Source organism: Photinus pyralis, unplaced genomic scaffold (assembly GCF_008802855.1).
Source record: "Photinus pyralis isolate 1611_PpyrPB1 unplaced genomic scaffold, Ppyr1.3 Ppyr1.4_LG3b, whole genome shotgun sequence".
NCBI lineage: Eukaryota > Metazoa > Arthropoda > Insecta > Coleoptera > Lampyridae > Photinus > Photinus pyralis.
Genome location: NW_022170510.1, coordinates 28,170,733 through 28,192,183, shown reverse-complemented (window position 1 = coordinate 28,192,183; position 21,451 = coordinate 28,170,733). Strand labels below are relative to the sequence as shown.

General features: G+C 36.2%; 1 protein-coding gene across 3 annotated transcripts in view; it reads left to right on the top strand.

The window, feature by feature from the left end:
- Window positions 1-581: 581 nt before the first annotated feature.
- Window positions 582-21,451, top strand: part of LOC116167291 — a 62,701-nt gene continuing 41,831 nt past the window's right edge. The window contains exons 1-2 of one of the 3 annotated variants that reach the window (XM_031482618.1): window positions 582-706; window positions 2,012-2,298. In XM_031482618.1, the coding sequence (XP_031338478.1) occupies window positions 2,012-2,298 (287 nt within the window). In that variant the 5' untranslated portion in view covers window positions 582-706. Of the gene's footprint in view, window positions 957-1,452; window positions 1,498-2,011; window positions 2,299-21,451 lie in introns of those variants that run through there. The other 2 variants (XM_031482616.1, XM_031482615.1) reach the window with 2 other exon arrangements.

Genomic DNA, 21,451 nt, shown 5'->3' with positions numbered 1-21,451 from the left:
AGATCTCTGCATATTTCCCTAAAATTGACAACAAATTAACTCCAAAAACACGAAACGTGAAAGTAAGGGATCGATTAAACTTCTACTCCCTGATGAATGTGGACAGATGAGCGTACCAGTAAAAAGCTTGTACGTAACACGCTTGGCGCTGTAGATACGTAACTTTGTTATGTCATTTTAATGGAAACTTGTTGATTTTGCTAAATTATCGGAATTAAACTTCATTAAACGGGGCATTAATTTCTTATTCAGGATAATGCTGCAAGGAAGATGCGGATTATACGAGCCGCTGGTTTTACGTCGGCCCACCTACGCAATTTACATACATATTCACTCTCCCTTAAATGACATATTTGGGTAAGTTTTTCACGAACGCTTTGCTAATGGGATAAAGAATTGCTGATCGTCAGAAAAACTTTTTATGATAAATCGGTTAGAATGAATGGAATGCCGCTAATAAAGCACTAAATGGAAGGTGAAGATTACGAAAATCGTAAGCGCAACTATGCAGCAACTTAGTTTTATTCAGTTGGAAATCGGGGGCGGTAACTGAGAGAGAAGGTGAACACGAGAGAGCGCGTTGAAGTACTTGCCCAGGAGCAGCTACCCCTGCTGGCGCAACCCCAATTCAAGCTCCAGACAACTAGTTTTCCGCCAACCTTAAAGAAATGCAGCCGTAAATTTTTGCGTGCGAAATATTATTTGTGTACGTATTTCGAATTGGTATGGCCTCGACTTTTTGGTATCTTTGATATAATAAGACGGAAGCAAGTTTCACAGCACAGAGCACGATTCTGCACTTATTTGTAATTTTTATACAATGAAAAAGTTTACATTAACTTTTTAAAATTGCAAAATGATTTATTTTGATTTTTGCACCTCCTGAAACGCACTTAGTTGCACATTTCTCTCATTATCACTGCTAACTGCACGCACCGAGGCACGCCACCAACAAGGTAACTTCTTATATAATTTGTATAGAAATTTTAGGGATATTGCGACTGTTTGATGTATGTCTTTTCGCCACGTTTTTATTACTCAACTTTCTTTTCGCTCATCAGGCATGTCCACTGAAGAAATTCCGGTGAATGAAAACGTTATGCAAAATGCGCTTAGACGATAGTTAAAAAGCTGAAAAACACCTGTTAGCACTACTACGTTTTCTACAGCGCTTGTTGAAATCTTGAATGTATAGTGACCGACGGTCATTCATTAAACCTTTCATACAATTGTATCTTTAGTAGAGCAATTTTAGAGTCGGGTCAGTCTGGGACGCGTTTTATATATAATTTCCAGGTTCATGTGTAATTAAAAAAAAAAACCTCATCACGCACAACCTCAACAAACATGTTTTTTTTTTGTTTGAGTCACTGCGCAAGATCATAGTGATCAGTAAGCTATCGCAAAGTTATCTCTGCCAGTTGCTTGCTATTGCTGTTATCAACAAAAGGTATCTGAACCTGTTAGGCGATTGGGCTCTGAAATAGGGGCACGATGGTAAGTGTTCCAATTTGACGCAACAATTTAAATCGTTTGTTAAGATTTTGTTGAATTAAATAGTTAATCACGGAGACACTTTTCCTCGAATGTTTTTTTGGTTTTTAAACAACTTTTCAATTTATTTCACGTGAACCTCACTTAAATATTTTAATATTAAATATTGACATAATTTTTGAAGCGATTTACCCTACTCAATCAACAGCACGTTGTAGAAAGAATAAAACCCCCTGCCTACATTTAAACAGCTTTTATCTTTGCCATTATTTCACCACCCCTGTTACTCTACATTTGCTTCGATAACGTTTTTATTAACCCGGCGGTTTATTACATTTTTATTTCTACTCGCTCTTACAACAACCCATACCTTTTTCAAGCAAAACAAATCCGATGTATAATATTAAAATCTCAAGTTGATTTCAGGGAAAATGAAATAAACATAATGAAATCAGATGTTTGTTTTGCTGAAACTTGTTTCATTTTGCAAATCGCATCTACTAACGTCTCATTGCAGATGATAAATTGTATATTGACTGGAATATTTCTATGGTGGTTGGCTTGTGCACAAAGTAAAGCGTTTGCAGTTAGTCGCACAAAAGAATATCGAGGAACGGGCGAAGTCGCCAGCAAAGATGGTCTCAACGCGGAACCAACCTGTGAGGAACTCAAGGCGATGTGGCGATTCTCCAAGCGGCAATCTAGAGCTGCAGAAGTTACTAACGAAATACCCACCTACCGAGATCCATTCTCCTACAATATGTGGGAACCATATTACGCAGCGAGATCGAGAAGCATCGGAGGGTAAGTAAATAGCTTTATATCTTTACTGGGCGATTTCAAATGCTTCATTTGAATTTATTTACTTAAGAAAGCGAGCTTCATACTATATTTTTTTATGATCCCACCTACCTAATTGAAAAAATTCGAGCTTTCAAAGAAAATTCGTTATTCATGTACATAAGAAGCTGTAAAACCTTTTGATGGTTTTTGACGATCAGTAAAATGCTTTTCAATTATGCGCTCAAAAACGAAATTAAAATGCCTCGCAATCGAAAGCGGTACAATATCTAAACAAGCTTTGACGGAACTGTCAGTGGTAAAAGGGTGACCGAAAAGTTTATAGCTCCTAAACTGTATTTAATGGGGTCTCTCGCAGGAAAATTGTGGAATAGTTTTGGTTACGCGCACCGTAAGTATACAGGCTGTTTTATGCAAACCGTTACCTAAAAGTATTCAGACTCCCATTAATAATTTAAAGCTGCAAATTTGCATACCAACATAGTTTTTTATGCCCTATAGAAAGAAAATATTATCATGATCGTTTTAGTTCCGGTCGTACCGGAAGTGAATAGCGGAACACCCCATATTTGATTGCATTTTCGAAATCTACATGAAAATCTACGTCGTTTGATAACACCTTTCTCTACCTCTAGCATCAACGGTTTTCAAGTTATTAAAGATTTTTCAAAATTTTGACATTTGACTGCTTTTTTTAGCGCCCTGTACCTCCGTTGGCTCCTTTGACTTGAATTTCAAAAAGTCTTCAACAATACTTACGTGTTGCTACATGCGAATGATTTAAATTTTGATCGCTCTTCTACAGGGTGTTTTAAAATTAATTATCAAGTTCGAACCTTAAAAAGGTGATTTTTAAAATGAAACCTGCTTAATTTTTTTTGCACTTTCAAATTTGGACAAAATTCTACATCGATGAATTATTACATTCCCTATACCTATCTGTAAAGGTTTTCGTTTATTTTCTAAAATTGTGACCGTTATACGCATAATTTGTTTAGGAGGCCTTGAAGTAATCGCGTAGAAGTCATTGTACCATTCTTGGAAATATTGCCTGGGGAAAGGTACTTATGGAACGCCGTTGTATCTTTTAATAACTGAACACCCGGACTAAAAAAATTAACTATAATTGACGCAATGGTACTAAAATTTATAGAAATTTACTTTGTGTTAACAACAATTGCCTAGTTGAAATTAATAATTGCATATCTTCCAATAACAACTCGCAATAATTTCCTCTTTTACAATTTCAAATAACGGTTTTTGTGCGACATTTCAAAAACCGTTATTGAAATGGCATATTTAACAATTTCAAATCGGCAGTCTTATTCATATATCACGATTTAGAAATAACGTGTTGAAAAGTTTAATGTTCAAAAATTATCGATTTGATATTATTAAATAATCTTTAATATCACCTTCACGCTTTGTAATAATTTTCAATTTCAAGTTGAAATAAAAAATTCAATTCTCTATTTCAAACTCGTAACTTTGGGAACGCACAATTTAATTTTTAATATCAACTCTGTGATATTGGTAATTCGATTTACTTATATGTCATGACATATAAAATATTGTGGCGCCATTTATCGAGTGATGTCAAAAGTGAGGAGCGAACCTCAACCCAACTAATCACGTTTGATGTAATTACTGCGAAAATCTACTTTCAAGTGCTTATTTTATTACCCATATCGTTCATAAATACATTGTGCGAATAATATTGACAAAAAAATGTACAATTACGCGAAATGGAGATTTTAAATTCTGTTCCGATTATTAAACTTACTGTCGCTACAGGGCAGGTCAATTTGCTATATGTGATTTAAAAATATCGCCTTGATATTTTTAATTCTATTGCACAAATTACTAATTTCTACTTGAAATTTTTAAATACTCTGAGGAATTACCAATGTCACAGAGTTGATATTAAAAATTAAATTGTGCGTTCCAAAGTTACGAGTTTGAAATAGAGAATTGAATATTTCAACTTGAAATTGAAAATTATTACAAAGCGTGAAGGTGATATTAAAGATTATTTAATAATATCAAATCGATAATTTTTGAACATTAAAATTTTCAACACGTTATTTCTAAATCGTGATATATGAATAAGACTGCCGATTTGAAATTGGAAGATATGCAATTATTAATTTCAACTAGGCAATTGTTGTTAACACAAAGTAAATTTCTATAAAATTTAGTACCATTGCGTCAATTATAGTTAATTTTTTTAGTCCGGGTGTTCAGTTATTAAAAGATACAACGGCGTTCCATAGGTACTGGTTTCAACTTGACGGAGCGCCGGGTCATTCTACCCATGATGCTTATACAGTGAGTTTTTTTAAATGCGATTCTGCGAGTTCTGATTTTTTGTGGGATTGCTTATGTTGTTAACCCAATGTATAATTCAAGTTTTCGACCTCGAGCGGCGAACGCAACATCTTTGAAAAGCATTATCTCTGAATCTATTACACCTATACAAACGGATGTGGGCTTAAATTATAGCAAATTTGGTCTGCTTTGAAAACTTATTGAACCGTTATTGGCGAAAAACTGGTCCTTCAGGGTTAAAATCGTCAAAATCTGAAAAGAAAACGAAAATTCCTCGGTTTTTAGTATATTTGACTATGTTGCGTTCGCCGCTCGAGGTCGAAAACTCGAATTATACAATGGGTTAACAACATAAGCAATCCCACAAAAAATCAGAACTACCGGATTTGACGCTTGGTACCTCCCATTTTTAGGAACAAAGTTACTGGACTATGCATGCAAACTCCTATGTTCGCATTTAAAAAAAACTCACTGTATGTATTTGAACATTTTTGAATACAGGCCTACAGATCAGCGCCTTTGATGCTAGGTTAGGGAAATGTGGTATCAAACGACGTGCATTTTCATGTAGATTTCAAAAATGCAATAAAATATAGGGTGTTCTATTTAAAATAAGAAAGTTGCTATCCGATCATGATATAATTTTTTTTTTCGATAGAGATCATGAAAAACTATGTTGGTATGCAAATTTTCAGATTTCAATGATTAATCGAAGTCTAAATATTTTTAGGTAACTGTTTGCGTGAAACAGCCTGTATATGTCTTTTGAGGATACTGAATCAACATTTGGGGTTTGGTAATAATCCATTTTTCCCGTGCAAGCTTTTTCTCTGACAAATCGTTTAAGCATATTTGAGATTTTGTCAGAAATTGGTACATAGTTTCTGGTTAGCGGCGCAACTTACTGTCATCGTATCTCAAGAGGGGATCAAATATTATGGAGTAGATTGCAATAGTAGGGGGAGGGGGATATCTATCAGACATAGGTATCTTCTTTTAGCATCCCCAGACTTACATTACTTTCTTCTGGCTAAGAAAAGACCCTTCAAAACTTACATCAAAGTCAACTGAGTCAAATGAAATGCACTTTTGTACAGAACCTCAATCTTTTATTTTTGAAAATTAAGTTAAGAACTATGGAAGCCTTCGATTATAAATTATAGTTTTGCAATAGAGAAAGTAAGACTAACTATTTAAACACGTCTATTTTCAAGTAGCACTTGGCCCTAAAGGTTTCGTCGAAGCAAAAACTCATATTGTCTGAGTGTATGCGAAAACCCAAAAAAGAGATTGTTGATAGTTTATTTCCCTAAAAAATGGAAGAAATAAAAACTACTTTACAACGGTTCTGGTACAATCTATACTTGAATTTTTTTGTAAAAGTTCATTGATTTCGAACAGTTTGTCACATCACTGGAGGCGATGGTCGAGTCGGTACTGTAATTTTGACATGTTTCATAGATACTATGGTATCATTGCAATATTCACAGACTGGAGGATTTTCGGAGGCCATTTAGCCCATCAAACTCGCCACCTCAGACTAATTTCTACGAAGTTTTTGGTTCACTCTTGGTCTCTGGTAACTACCAGACAAATACCCAACGTTCGCCCCCCTGGATTCCCGAAATTTCAGAGCTTTATTTCAGTAATCTGCTGAAATTGCGTTTTTAAGCATATATATTGGAACTATGCGCACGAAATTCAAATAGGACGACTGCGCCGACTAGTCACCTACTACTGTTTTTACTTCATTTACTGTTTTACGACGTTTCGCTTCTTTTTTCCTTTCTTCCGGTGTATTTGGCCAAACCATGGCGAATCTCCCAACCACCAACAGAAAACAACACCATTATATGACTCTATATATAGTTACTGTAAGCTCCGGCAGTTGCGTTCGACGGCGCATCAGAAAGTAGAAATGGCAGGCAGGGGGGGGGGGGATGATAATGCGACAAGTCTGCGAAGTCGTTCGTCGTAGTAACTTATAGGTTCTACATCTAGCGGGTTCTGATAATATAGATTCAGATTTTCCGAACAAATTTCCCACAGAAGGTGCTAACGGGATCGTTTAAGCCAGGGAAAATGAAAGCTCGCACTACTTTCAAGTCAAAGAAGGTTTTTTTTTCGGAAACATACTCGGACATGTCGACTACTACTTTAAACTGCACTCTAAAAATTTGAAATTTGAGACGCATGTGTAACTTGATATACTTTTTAATAATAGTAATAAAAAATTAGAAATGCAATTCAAAAAAATAGTCGGTGACGTAATATCTCAAATTTGGGCCACCCTGTGTTACGTACTCGACCCAATTGACTAATACGTCGGTTTTCAAAAAAACCGTGTTGAATTTCTTAAATATCAGCTTCAAAGAGCTTCGCTCAGACCGTGCTACTTCTTTAACTCGCCCATTGTTGGTCTCAATGTGTTTTGGCGGATCGAATTCTCTGCTTTCATTCACACCAGGATTAACCGCACTTGTTTCCTCCTCCTTAACTACTACTACCACCATTCTATCAGAGTGGTCGTTTTTTTTAGTTTAAGTTAGATTTCTGTTCATATCCATTTATTACTAGACCAATTTTTCGTTTACTAAATTACAAGTGTGGAATTCATTGCTCTATAACTAAACTATTTGGGAGTACTACATTAAAGTGCCTAACATCCCCAAACAGTTTTACATATATCAGAGCGGAGGCTTCCACGACTAGATGCCAGCGACTTCCGGAATAGGACCGTGTTGTTTCACCCACTTTTGTAAGGGGGTTTTGTTTCTTGTCCTGAGGAAGCTTCTTACGGGACACGGGGCTATCCCAGAAGTCGCTCGCATCTTAGTTTATATACAGTTAAAAAGTAATAAATATATCAATTAATTCTACACTTGCAATTTAGTAACCAATTAACCCTAATTTCTTTCGGAAGCTTTGCACTACGAAAATCGTGTCTCGAAGATTAAAACAATTCATCTTTACAAAGGAAGTTTCTAACCACGATTCCTTTAAATAGCTTACAATTGGAGAGGTGAAATTCTTTTTGAGTATTTCAAGAAATTCATTTAACCTCGCGCAAGAGAGGTCTCCAATTCTGAATTCCTTTCAGAAGTTGATTAAATGGAAATTAAAGGTCTTGTATTTAGACAGGAATGCAATAAATAGCGTAATTGTCGCATTTATTGCACTTTTTCTGATGCGACAAACGATTACCGACTTTTAACGCGAAAATCGTGTTCGTAAGGCGACACCGCTTTTCCATTGATTCGTTATAACATCATAACACAGGCACGTGAATGAACAAACACGGCAAGGTATCTGTGGCTAAATCGATAAAATGCCTGTTTACAACTTTCCAGAAAAACAAATTAGAAGTATAATATAAACTTTATTGAATTTTAGGACCTTTTATGAAATGTTTTGTTGTAACGCATGTCATACAAATCCAAACCCCTACACGCTATAAAACGAAAAATGTTTTATGTATTCTGTTACATGCTGTCTTAAGGGCACTTTACCACATCGAACGTAGAAATCTTAGAAGCAGTACAAGCTTAGCTTGCTCATTTTGAAGGTAGATTAGACCTAGTCGTGCGTGAGGAATAAATTATTATTTGCAGACGTCACGTGGGAAACCCATTTTGAGTACGCAACAACGAAGTAAGTTACTTAGTGACGAGTTCTTTAGCAAAGCTATGATGGCTCAAAGAAGGGTTGATCCTACTTTTTATGCTCCACTTCGTCCCATTAGAACATTTCAGGCGAGCGTTGCAAACTGTGACAATTTGCTTCATGACCTATACATGCAAACAAATTATGAAATTAATCTAAACACCTAAAATTTGGAGATTAAATGTTGTTTAAACATACTACCGTCTCTTGAACGAAACTTTGCAGACTTTGATAAATTGGTTGCATGGTGGATAGACTTTTATTCAACCTCTTTTTTTTCTTTGCCGATACGCTATGTGTTTTTATACTACTTATTTCATCGATGGGTTTTCCAGAGGAAATGGAATGATGCTCGTTTTACAACGGTGCGTTTTGCTTTCCGTAAGGTCAACATACTATTCGCACCATCTACTACTAGATTCTTGCCATCGGATTTACATTGCCTTCTTCAGCACAAGCGACCGTGTTGCATACTGTAATTTTGTTCTTTTTTACTTCTCCGACATTTCCTGACACAATCCACCCAAACTCGATCTGTTGCCTAATTAAACCCGCATCTGTTTTTTTAGTTACTCGACTATAAGCTTCGATACTCTTCGGCTCGTAGTATTACGTCGATGGGTCCGCTTGTATCGAATGTAGGATCGGCGAGCAGGTTTTTTTTTCCATTCTTCGCTGTCTGTTGTTGAGGTAATGTTGTTCTTGGACAATTTTGGTAAAATAATGAGTTCCACTGGTAATCTGAAGATGCTTGAGAACCTTGGCTTCAGGTTAACCGGGATTTGGTTCTCTTGGTAGTCCCAGAGTTTGACCCACTCCTTCGGATATAAGTGATGCTTGCGTTCCTTGATCTAACGTGTCTGCTTGAACTATCGCTGTCGCTAATAGAAATTTTCCTTCGTTTTGTACACTACGGTCGACCGTTGTCCGGAGTTGAGGTGTTGATTGTTGTTCAGTAAGGTGTAGCTTTTGTTATATAATTTGATCGAGGTTTGATCTTTATGTGTGATGTGCAATTCCAGCACCGTCGGTTTGAGTAGCACTTGACGATTTGTTTTGCCAGGTTTTGTAGTAGATTTCGTTGGTTCTTTAGGTAGCCGGATCAAAGGTTTTTTCGAAGCACCAAGGGCAGCCTCACGTTCTCAGTAGGGGTAGGCTTAACTTATGGGAATCGGATGGAAGGTTAAAGTGATGAACTACCACCGGGAAGCAGTCTCACAAACCGTAACGAAGAAAGACTTGACTTATGGTAGCTCGGATAAAAGGATAGTAATGGACACATCTCAATTTATTGTACCCGTTTTATACAATTTGTTTCTAATTAAATTTACAGCGCTTCTAAAAAAGTTAATCATCCTGACAGAAGCTTATGGGAATAAAATTGGTTGTTTACGATCACTGTCATAATTGTAACTTGCTTAGTCAAAGTATTACCAGTGACATACATCTACGTATAGTCCATCCGTTATTACTATTCCGATATGTAATTAACCCCACTAAATGCAGCGTTAACTTTTTTTTACTTCACGTCGTCGATTTAATATAAATAATTTTCTCAAACAAACTGCAACGCGTTATTGTTGACGTGCAGAATAAGAATGAACAAAGTAATGCTACCGCAACGGTTAAGCGATTCTAGCTCGTATCGCTTACGTTAAAGAATGTTTATTGAAGTGAAATTCGCTTGCATGGCATGGCATCAAGTAGGCGTAAACAACATTGCTGTAAACAAAAACTGGATGCAAGCGAAATTCAGTTCACTTAATATTATTTGACGTAAGCAATACGATTTAGAATCGATTAACCGTTTCGGAACCGTATTTTGTTCATTCGTATTCTGCACGTCAACAACAGCGCGTTGCAGTTTGTTTGAGAAAATTATTTATATTAAATCGACGACGTGAAGAAAAAAAAAGTTAACGCTGCATTTAGTGGGGTTAATTACATATCGGAATAGTAATAACAAATGGACTATATGTAGTTTCGCAAATGGAATTCGTTTATAACGAGCGCTGCAAACTGTTACAATTGCTTCATGACCTATGCACGTAAATAAATAATGAAATTATTTTTTTATATATTGTTTGTCTTTATTTTTGCCTCTATCTACTAAAATTTGGAGATAAATGCTATTTAAACACTACACAACACCACATTTTGAATTTAAAGAGCTTACAAATAATTTTTACACGACCTTTCATAAAAACGCCTCTTTTTTATTTTAAGTCTTTGTTTTTGTAGTACTATCATTAATGTGGTTTAAAAAATTGACAATATGGTATGGCGTTGTGTTTTGTTGCAGTTACTAGTACAAACTTTATATAATTCCAGGTTTACTTGTACCCTACAAGCTTATAATATACTTAGGATTACTAATGTAACCGTATTATAACAGGGTAAAGTCGGTTTGTGTAGGAATAAGTTTGTTAAACTTAGAAATTAATACGGTTATTATCGACTTGCAAAGTTTAGAAATCAACTGAGAGAGTCCATTGTATGTAGAAACGTGGCCACAAACTAGGCAATGTATATTTGAAGAGAAAATCATAAAAAACATAAGCTGTGCATAGTTAGTTGGCAGTTCAGCGGGATGTTCCACTGAAATCGGCCTGTATACTACTTCTTTCGTTTCGTTACTAAGCACAGGAACTAATGTCACTGAAATGTTGTCAAATTTGAGAAAGAATGGGCCAGTATGTTGTTTGGGACATTTTTAATTGGCAAAATAGTCATATTTTGAATATTAATAACTCCATGTAGGTTTAAATTCAATTAATTGTGTGGGAAAAGGCGATAAAATAAAACTTACAGTTTTTTGGGAGAATCGATTGTATGCTATTTTCGCTCAGATTCCGACATAAAATGTGCTTCATTTCCTAGTAATGTGTAAGCGGATATCTGGGGTTTATAATGCACAAGAGCTGAGTTTGTTATTGCTTTTCGATGCACATTAGTTATATAATTGGATTTCTCTTATATTTCCAGTATAACTTTCGTTTAACCTTTTCAAATAGTTTGATGAGTGTTGTGCAATTACGTCGGGATTCACTAGTGTTGAATCTACAGGTGGTAGTATTTGCACATCATATAATTGTAGCTTTGATAAATGAAACGGAATTTCTATATGAAATGTTGTTTTGTATATATCTATTTATTTGTTATCCCACTCTTGTTGTGGGCCCTCAACAGGCTTGTGCCCAATTACAGAGTGTTTACCTTACGAATTAGGAAAGCCTAATTCGGAGTAGTCGGAAGAATGCTCGAAATTAATCTGAGGAAATTCCCATCTCTGACACGGACGAAAAATTCTTACCTCGGCCCAGGTTTGAACTGACGATCTCCGGCTATGTAGCCTAACGCTCTACCACTGAGCTTGTACACCAAAAAATGTGTGTTTGTCCGGTGTCCAAAATACTTGTAACTTTTTAGCATTTACGATCATCTGGAAAAAGGCTAGAAATCTCTGTATCAGAATGCTCCTTGCTCGCTGTCAAAGGGATCACAGAGTGCATTTGAAAGTGCAAAAGCTCAATCTCAGCGTCTTACTGACCACGACGCGAGAAGAGCGTCAGTATTTGCCGCGTAAATCCGCAATGAATGAGAACGCAAATATCTCAAATAAGAACACATTGTGAAAAGTATCGTGCTCGCATTCAAATGAACTACAAATCTTTTAGGATGTATCTGAAAAGAGACGTTCAAGACGTGACAATCTTAACAAGTAACCCTTTGCCATTAATTTCTTTCGCTGGCACGAAAAATATTCTCGTGATAATAATATAAGACTCGCTGAAACAAATAAATATTTATAAATAGCACCGGCCATTGTTTGTAAGCTACGGAGTGGGACGCGAAATTTAATTTTTGCCCGTCAACTCCTCATAACATGTTATGCCATTGGTTTGCCGATTTTCCACTGTGACTAGTGGAAATAATTCAAAGAAATTTTCATTATGAATGTCACAGGTCACGTATATCCAGGGGCGGACTGGGTACTTACGGGCCAGGTGGAATTGCATAGTTTACGGGCCAATTGCTTCATTTTAAAGTATTCCTTCCTCGAAAATCAATTAGAATATAGTTTTTTTAATTGCAACTGATAATTAAAAGTAACAAAATATACATAATCCAAACGAGGCGCGTCGCCTATAATTGTGTTTCAGGACTTTCAAAATACGACAAAAAATGATAAATTCATTGTAAAACACTTAAATAAAAACAGAATTTTTTAATAAACAACCTAACATCAACCCCAATGAGAGAAACGTGTTAATAATTTATTAATAGTGCCAGAAACGAAATACAGCACATACTTATAAATTTCCAACGGGCCATTCTCACAGATTTAAACACTAAATCTGTGCCATTATGACCTACAGGCCAGGTGGCAATCGCCACCCGCTCCCCGGGCCAGTCCGCCCCTGCGTATATCCACAATGTATCAAATAATGCCATATTAGCATTTTTTCTACCTCTGTGCATTTATTTAGGACCTTTCCTGAACGTGTTCAATTTTCCTGTGCGAAATGAGTTATTCGGCGCCTGTATGCGACAATCTGAATGGCCTAACGTAGTGGGGAATTTAATTTCAGTTTTTCACTTAGGCAGATAGGATAGGTGATATCTCAAAAGTAAACTTGAAAGGAACCAATTATGCCAAACGTGCCGAATTTTTGTGGATAAGGAATTTGTCGAACAAAGTTGGATCGATGTTTCGCTAACTGTCAAAAAGCCCCTACGTTCCAACTTTAATTTATTACACCTACATGTTATTGACATTTCAAATCAGGGAAACTGAAACGAAATTGTGTATGCCACCAATATTTCTCTTTGGAAAATATAAACGTTCACATAGAATTAAAAATGAAAACTCATTCTTTGCCTTATAGATATTTCGAATGTATCTCATATGAAAAATTCTTGCGTATAGACATTTAAACAATTACCTAAACGCGCGTGGGTCTTTATAGTATATGTATAAGATCTATACGCTAAGCAAATACTTAACCAATTCCTTCCATTTTATGAAGGAAAATCAAAATAAATGGTGGTGACAGGAAAAGAGGAAGTAATTGCACGTGGTCTGCAATACATACCAACAAAACCTGTTTTTACTAGAAATTCTTTAGCTCTTTAATTGTTTTTCCAACTCATGTTGGAAGGCCACTTTCTCCGTCCGTCGGTTGGACATCCGAGGCTGAACAATATCGAGAAGTGAATCTCAATATTATTAAGGGTCATCTGGGTGCAAAGTGGCCTCACTTCGCAAACTGTTTATGGCCCAGTGACAATGACTACCGGCTGTTACGTCAATAGTAATTTATTTTCAATTCTAAACAGTTTTTATATAAAATATTGACGACACTCCGCAAATTAGATGTCCAGCTTGGCACTTGAATATTGGTAACTAATCTAGCTAGTGTTACCCAAGTTGCTACATCGGTGTTCTAGTTTACAATTAATAATAATAGTCAAGGCGAATTAAACATTTTCTAGGCAAAAAAAAGAAAATTGTTAATGGAGCTTTGGGGATATGTTAAAATGGTCTATAACAAGTACAAAAAAAATAAGTACATGAGCAGGGGAGTGGGACTAAGCTTTTGGGGAGGGTGAAAATCGTATTACGGCAATTTCCGGAAAAAGTGTTCAATAGAAAATTCGAAATTCTACAGATACATCCTTGGTCAAAATGAACCTGAAGACACTTCTTGTGAAATGGAGTAGTCTGGTCTTTCTTTGGATGCGGAACATCAATTACCTGAGGAATTCAGTGATGGCGAAAAGGAGCTTGTACAACAGGAACAATTTGAGGATGATGACGATTCGGTTCTCCAAATGACGAAGAAGGCAAATTTAGAGTGATGTTATTTTTTTATTCCATTTTGTAAATATTGTGAAAATTGGCCAGAATAACATAATTTGAAAACATGATTTTTAGGTACCTAATTTAATACCAAATTCTTCTACCAGCAATTATGAAATCTAAATGAACTAATTAATTTCGAAAAAAAAATTATCAATATTCTCGTGCGAAATCGGGGACCTCATCGCATTTTTGTGTGGCACATTAGTATTCTATTTGCCAATTTTGACTCCACCATCAGTAGGATCTGGTCGGGGGCTACCACATTCTCTCTGTCAGTACCCACTTCTGACGCCCTCACAGTCATATAAATGCGCCAGTTTAGTGAATTTCGCTAAAATCCCTCCACAAAATAGTATTAAATTTTTGGGGCACTTCTTATAGCTGGAGCTACTATTGGCGACACGAGAAAGAGAGACCGCGATTCGAACTTTACGAAACTTTAAACCGCGTGACTAAAATTCGCAGCGGAAGGTAACTTGGGGGCGCCCGCGATCTTCAAAGGGTGATTTATTCGCCCCCCGGAAAAAAAAACAAATTCCGTCGCGCGAGATTTGTGCGCGTTTATAAGACCTTTCCGACGATACCAATTTGAAAACAATCGGACCAAAACTGTAGAAGTAGGAAAAAAACTGAAAAATCACCACGTTAGTATAACACGCTCGGGGATGACGCCCATATGTCTCCTACCCCACATCATGTAGCCCCGCCCCTAAAGTTGTTAATTTATATTATACAATTACAATTTACACGTTTACAGGAAAATTTAATGTTACTAAAGTCGTTTTTGGAGTTTTTTTCGTTTTTTGGGCTTCTTTTTCAATAAGGACTATATTTTTTATTTTATCAAAAAGTATAGATAAAAACGAAGAAAATGACATCAAATAGAACTCCCCACCATAAATCTCCGAAGGATAATTTTCATTTGAAAAAAAATTTTTTTGCTGAAAAAAACGAATATTTCGAAAAAATGAAATTTCGTTCACTCCCTCTCCTAAAAAGCAACTACCGGTTTTAATCGATTCTATGATAATCAAGGAGGGGTGATCACTCTAACGTCATAAAGATGACTTTGTAGCAATAAAAACTTTTGCAAAGCATTCTAGGTGCTTTACCGACTCATATCGCCTTTACAGATGGTCACCCTTGTAACGGCTTAGTTACATTTAGAAGGGCCGAAAACCCCAATTACATTAAATAAAATTGAACTTCTACGGCACTGGCAAAAATTGTATTGTTAGTCTGTTACAATTCTTTTATTTGACCCACGGCTAACTCAGTAATAAAAATGCTTCTATACTAGGGATGTAACGGAAGTGGTTATATCGGAACCGAATTCGAAAGCGGAGTTTTTTAATTTGGTTTATCTGAACCGAAATCGGAATCGGAACCGGAATCGGAACCGTAAAGAAGAGACATGTAACATCTTAAATTACAATAGTAATATGTAAATAGAACAAATTCAGTGACTCGAAAAGAAGCAAATTATACTCAATGAACACAACAACAAGTGCAAAGGTAATCAACAGACGGCACGAGGTGAGGAAGGTTCCCCGCGCGACCAGTATAAACATATTTGTACACGAACGCACTGATTGTGGCCGCACCGACCCTGTCCAATGTCCATAAACCTCCGATATAACATCCGATTAAAATTTGTCAGAATCGAAATCGGAATCGAAAGTGCAAAATCAATCGGAAGTTCCGCTCTTTCGGAATCGGAGCCGAAGCTCAGTTCCCTATTCTATACCCCTTACCTTGCTGAAGTCTGGTCCATTCTCTTCTCTTAACATCTTAAATTGAACTGGTTTCATTGAATTCTAAGAAATACGCGTGTGAACTTGGCTGATTGAATAAATTAATAAAAACAAAGGCGATCAAGTTTCCATTTTTTTACCTTTCTGGATGTAAAATATTAGTTTGGTTAATAAAAAGAAATACAAACATGCAATACCTCTCGCCTGATAACGTGCCAACGCCTTATCTAAAATTCATCTTTACCACATAATATGAATCCATGAATCCTACAAAAATGTTAATCTAACCAAAGGAATCATTACCGATACTGATCAATTAAACAATATAATCAAAATCCTCTGTTTGGACTAGATTCTTATCAATAAATACAATATAAAACCTGTTTCATGTAAAATAATTTTCTTGGGTCGATTCCTTTAGGCATATCAATATTACTTCAAACAAATTTAATATACAAATGCCTAAAAATAATCGACCACTATTGTATTGGCAGAAGAGATGTTCGTATGAATCGTGAATCCCAGCAAACAGGCTTCAAAGTTATACTCGAGATCGTGGTTATGCATAGGAATTTTCCGCTGTGTTGATGTTAATTTTCCCAACTAGGTTGTCTTTAAATATCCCGTCGTATGCCGTTGCATACAAAATTTTATTTATCGCAATGCAATGACGTCACTCAATTTTTAAAAATTTGCTTTTAACCAACCGCTACTGTTAACGATCCAAAAAACTTCTTTGTTTATCACAATGAGTTTTATTGTAACATTATTTACACCCGGTTTGATGTTAAAAGCGCTTCTGCTGCTTTATTCGAGTACGTTTTAACACTCGAAAGTAAACGGCGGGCGTTGCTACGATTTAGGCTGCCAGTCCGTTATAACATACAATTAAGCTTACACTTTGTCACCTATCAACTCAGTTACGGCTTCTTGACGACTCGTTTGAAAAATAGCGGCAACGTTCTGGTTTAGAATTTTTTTTCACTCAAAATAAATAACTTCCGTACAATGAAAATTTTAGCGCACTTAAAATGGTACGTAATCGCTCGCGAAATTATTCAAATTCAAATTTCAAAATTATTAATTAATTAATTAAACTAAAAGGCCTTCTAATACTTTCCAGACTCTTGTCTGCTTTCTATACTCCAATAAATAAACGGCAACGGATGTGCAAGATAGACAGATTATTTAAAAAGGCGCTATAAAGCTTTCTAAGGCGGTTAGCACTCGATTGCTCTGTGTAACATAGGATCGCTTTCAAGATCCTTTTCCAAAATTTGCAGATCCTAAGCAACTGTAGAAAACTCGACTATAAGTTTTAAGGAAAAATTCATTTTTTGGAAAGGGTGAAATGCCGAAAGTATGGAGTCCTCCAAACATGTTTCACCGAGATCTTCCCTTCCATGTCTTTCCAGAATGTTCGGATTTCTGGCCTTGTTCCGGAACGATCGGGCCCTTTCCAAAGCGAACATCCTTTCTAGAGCGTTCTTGATTTTCCAATGCGCCAAGCCCAAGTGTCATAGGTACTGCCTGTGCACTCCACCTTTGCATTTGGCCCTAGACAATACTCTTAAGGGTTTAATGAGTTTCTGAAAAGCACTTAAGGGGCCCTTGTTGACGCTCTGGAAAGCCGGAAACACCTTCTACAGCATTCGATCACTTAAGGGCAGTAAAATCCTTTTAATTTTTTTCCTGCAAAGATCTGGAACTCTCAACTCTCAGTTACCTATAGAAGCTTTAAATGGGTTGTTGTCGGACTATGGAGGGGTACTCAAAGATGTTTTTGTATTCTTCGTGCTAACTGTTTCTTGTCTTTTGGAGGCTTCTTATAAATTTGTAATTGTATTCAAGGAACTCGGCTCTAAGGGACCTTCTTCTCTGTAAACCACCAAATGGCCTACTTTCTATTACAGGAAAGAACAAACATGGAGGAAGAATCGAAATCGACAAGTAATTATGCATGGAGCAACGCGGTTAAATCCATATATAGCAGAAAATATGTAATATAAATATATAGTAATATAAGTAATAAGTAATATAAGTAATTAATAAGTAATGTCTCATCTTTCATATCCTTAAAAGTCATTTTAGTTTCCGTTTAGGTCAGTTTCCTTGAATTAGATCCTCTTTCCATGTTGCTATTCAGATAATTTCGATGGCACAAAAAAATGTAATAAATCTATATTAGCATGGTAAAGTAAAACAGGAAATGTAGCATTATGAATGTGTAATCAAAATAAATAATTAAATTATTGTGGATGTTCGCCGTTATTGAGGTATGCTTGCATGTGGAAATTCCTGTGTTGCCTCGAGGGCGTCAACACTACCCTCCGTATACATCTAATATTGGTTTATACTCATTTACGTATAGAAGTACACGCACTAATTAAATTTTCATGTTCATAAATTTCATCCCTTCTGACAATCAATGTTCTGTATCGCTTGCGTGTAAATAGTAAACGTTCATTCCAATAATGAACAAAGGTAATTTATATCAGGTTGGTAATAACAACGCGGATTTATATAGGTGCCTACAAGTGATTGAGGAATTGTTTCTCGCCCACACTCTCTTATTTAACTTATGTCGTATTTACTTATTCAGGTATTTTAATTAACCCTTTCACATATTTTGATAGATTCAGGTTAAAAATTCGGAATTATTACTTTCGCTCAACCACCCTAACGCTTTGGGTATGTTACACTGCCCCCTTCCTAATCACAATCGCATACATTTGGAAACCTGCAGCACGTCCCTCACATTGTGATGACGGAGATGATATTAAATAAACTTCCCTTGAGCGAATTTTTATAATTTCTCCTCACACACTTCCAGCATCTGCTACAAAGAAAAATGCCAATATTGGCTTAAATTAATGATTTGGTAGACTCAGTAGCCTCGATCAACTTCCGAAATTTCCGAGGGATTAACAACACAAATTTACACTTTCACCCGACACAATTCTTGGACATGAGAACAGAAATCTGACACCGGGTCGCGCAATGGGTTCGAATAATCACACAATTCATTAATTGACAACCACAAAAATTTATTCCGAAACACATGAAATGAAAAATATAAAACAAAAAGCTTGTTTGGACAAATTACTCCGCACGTAGACGTTCGACAAATAAAATAAAGAAATCTTAAAATTACTTACAGTTTTTTTCTCTTTTAATAATCGTAATAATCTGGTCGTTCAAAGATTTCCGATAAACAGGGCGCACTTTAACTCCAGACAGAAGCACTGACAGCTTCTGATAAGAATCTGATGTTAGATTTTCAAAAAACAAACTGGCGGATTCAATATGGCGAACTAAAATTAAGAAAATTTGTTATTTTCAAATGAAAGTAGTAAGGTTTTTGGACGCGCCAATTACGAAATATTGTTGTGTTTAAATGAAAGTCGGTGTAGTGGGCTGTTGGACGCAGGACACTTAACGCATGACAGTTGTGTCTCTTGTTATTCTCACAGCGCATTCTTAACAACATACGCACTAACATGCACTCACAATGAGAGGGGGGGGGGGGGAGGGATTTTCAATTATTAACATCGCCATTATAAACAAGCAATACGAAAGCAACTCATAATGGTGTCAATTAGGGAATGGAATCCCGCAGCAAAATCTCAATCCCGGTATTTGCGGGATTGTTAGATGTTAATCCGGCGGGGTCCCGGTATTTGCGGGATCTCGCAAAACTTTAAATAAATTGGCAAATAAGCAATTCTGTGCGGTTAACTTCTGTATTAAAATAAATCGCTAATTATCACAATATTTAACAAAAAAGTACCTTCGACCTAACTTAGAACTCAAAAAAACCTTACCTGTAAAGCACAAAAGTCTTCTAAAGTGCCTCAAAAATCATAGTACATTTTTAACGAAAAAAGTTTAACAATTATTTAAAAAATAATTCGCCGTTATCAGTTTCATTAACAAAGTAAACAGAGTCGTCCCCTTGGTCGACAAATTCCTCAGTCCCGCAAATCCCGCGGGATCCCGCTCCATTTATGTGCGGGATTAATCTCGCAAAAATGCTGCGGGATCCCGGTATTTCGGGTTCCCGCAATCCCGGTATTGCATTCCCTAGTTTCTAGTCTATAACTTTTGATTGAGAAGTCTGATCGAAAAAGTACGAATTGTTTTGGATTCTACGCACCAAAATTAATAAGAAAAAGTGTTTTCCCGAGAAATTTTGGTGAAGTCGATTTTTGGTAAAAAACAGGGTAAAAAAGGAAGTTTTATACACAGCCTTTTTTTGAGGCCCTCAAAAAAAATTGTCTCAGATCGACCCGGAAACAAATTTTTCTTATAGAATGTGGCCTGTAGAATCCATAATTTCAAACAGTTCCTAGATAGGGCTACTAGTTCAAAAGTTACAGCCCTTTGAATTTTCTTTCGAAATTGGTTTCTATTAGGGAATGCAATCCCGCAGCAAAATCTCAATCCCGGTATTTGTGGGATTGTTAGATGTTAATCCCGCGGGATCCCGGAATTTGCGGGATCTCGCAAAACTTTAATTAAATTGGCAAATAAGCAATTTTGTGCGGTTAACTTCTGTATTAAAATAAATCGCTAATCATCACAATATTTAACAAAAAAGTACCTTCGGCCTAACTTAGAACTCAAAAAAACCTTACCTGTAAAGCACAAAAAGTCTTCTAAAGTGCCTCAAAAATCATAGTACATTTTTAACGAAAAAAGTTTAACAATTATTTAACAAATAATTCGCCGTTATCAGTTTCATTAACAAAGTAAACAGAGTCGTCCCCTTGGTCGACAAATTCCTCAGTCGCAAATCCCGCGGGATCCCGTTCCATTTGTGTGCGGGATTAATCTCGCAAAAATGCTGCGGGATCCCGGTATTTCGGGATCCCGCAATCCCGGTATTGGATTCCCTAGCGTCAATAGCTACGTAAAGATACAACGTTATCGCGCATGTGCGGAACTGCGGTCTCACCATTGCTATGGCGGAATATACAAGTGGAAGTAACTTTCTGGACGTCCTGTGGTTCATTCTGGGTACACTTACTTTAAGGTATTACTAAATCCTACATGCTTGAACGGATCAGAAAGTCATACATAGTTTTCTTAATTGTTCCTTAGGCGTAACTGACTTTAGATACCTACTTATTTATAAATAAAACAACGATTAATGATAAGTCGATCTTACAGAACTGCACGACCAAAACTTCGTTTGACGACATTATTATTATTAATTAAGGGCACTTGCATGCATTTTTTCCAAGACAAATCTTGTCACTAGCGATATGTACTTTACGTTACTATAGCGTAACTAAAAGTCTAACTTTCTAATTGAAATAAGGTTTAAAATTAAATATTCATTTAGATAATAAACGGTCGTCAAGTGCATCTATAAATAATCATGTGCAGTATTAATCACTTTAAAAAGTGTTGAATGTTAGGGGTGAATATTATTATTGTCACCTACCCTCGAAGATTAATCTTGTTATCGAAAAACTACGCCAAGTGCGGCATATTGATTTAAACTTCTCATATTATATAGCACAACGTAAATGGAAAATGC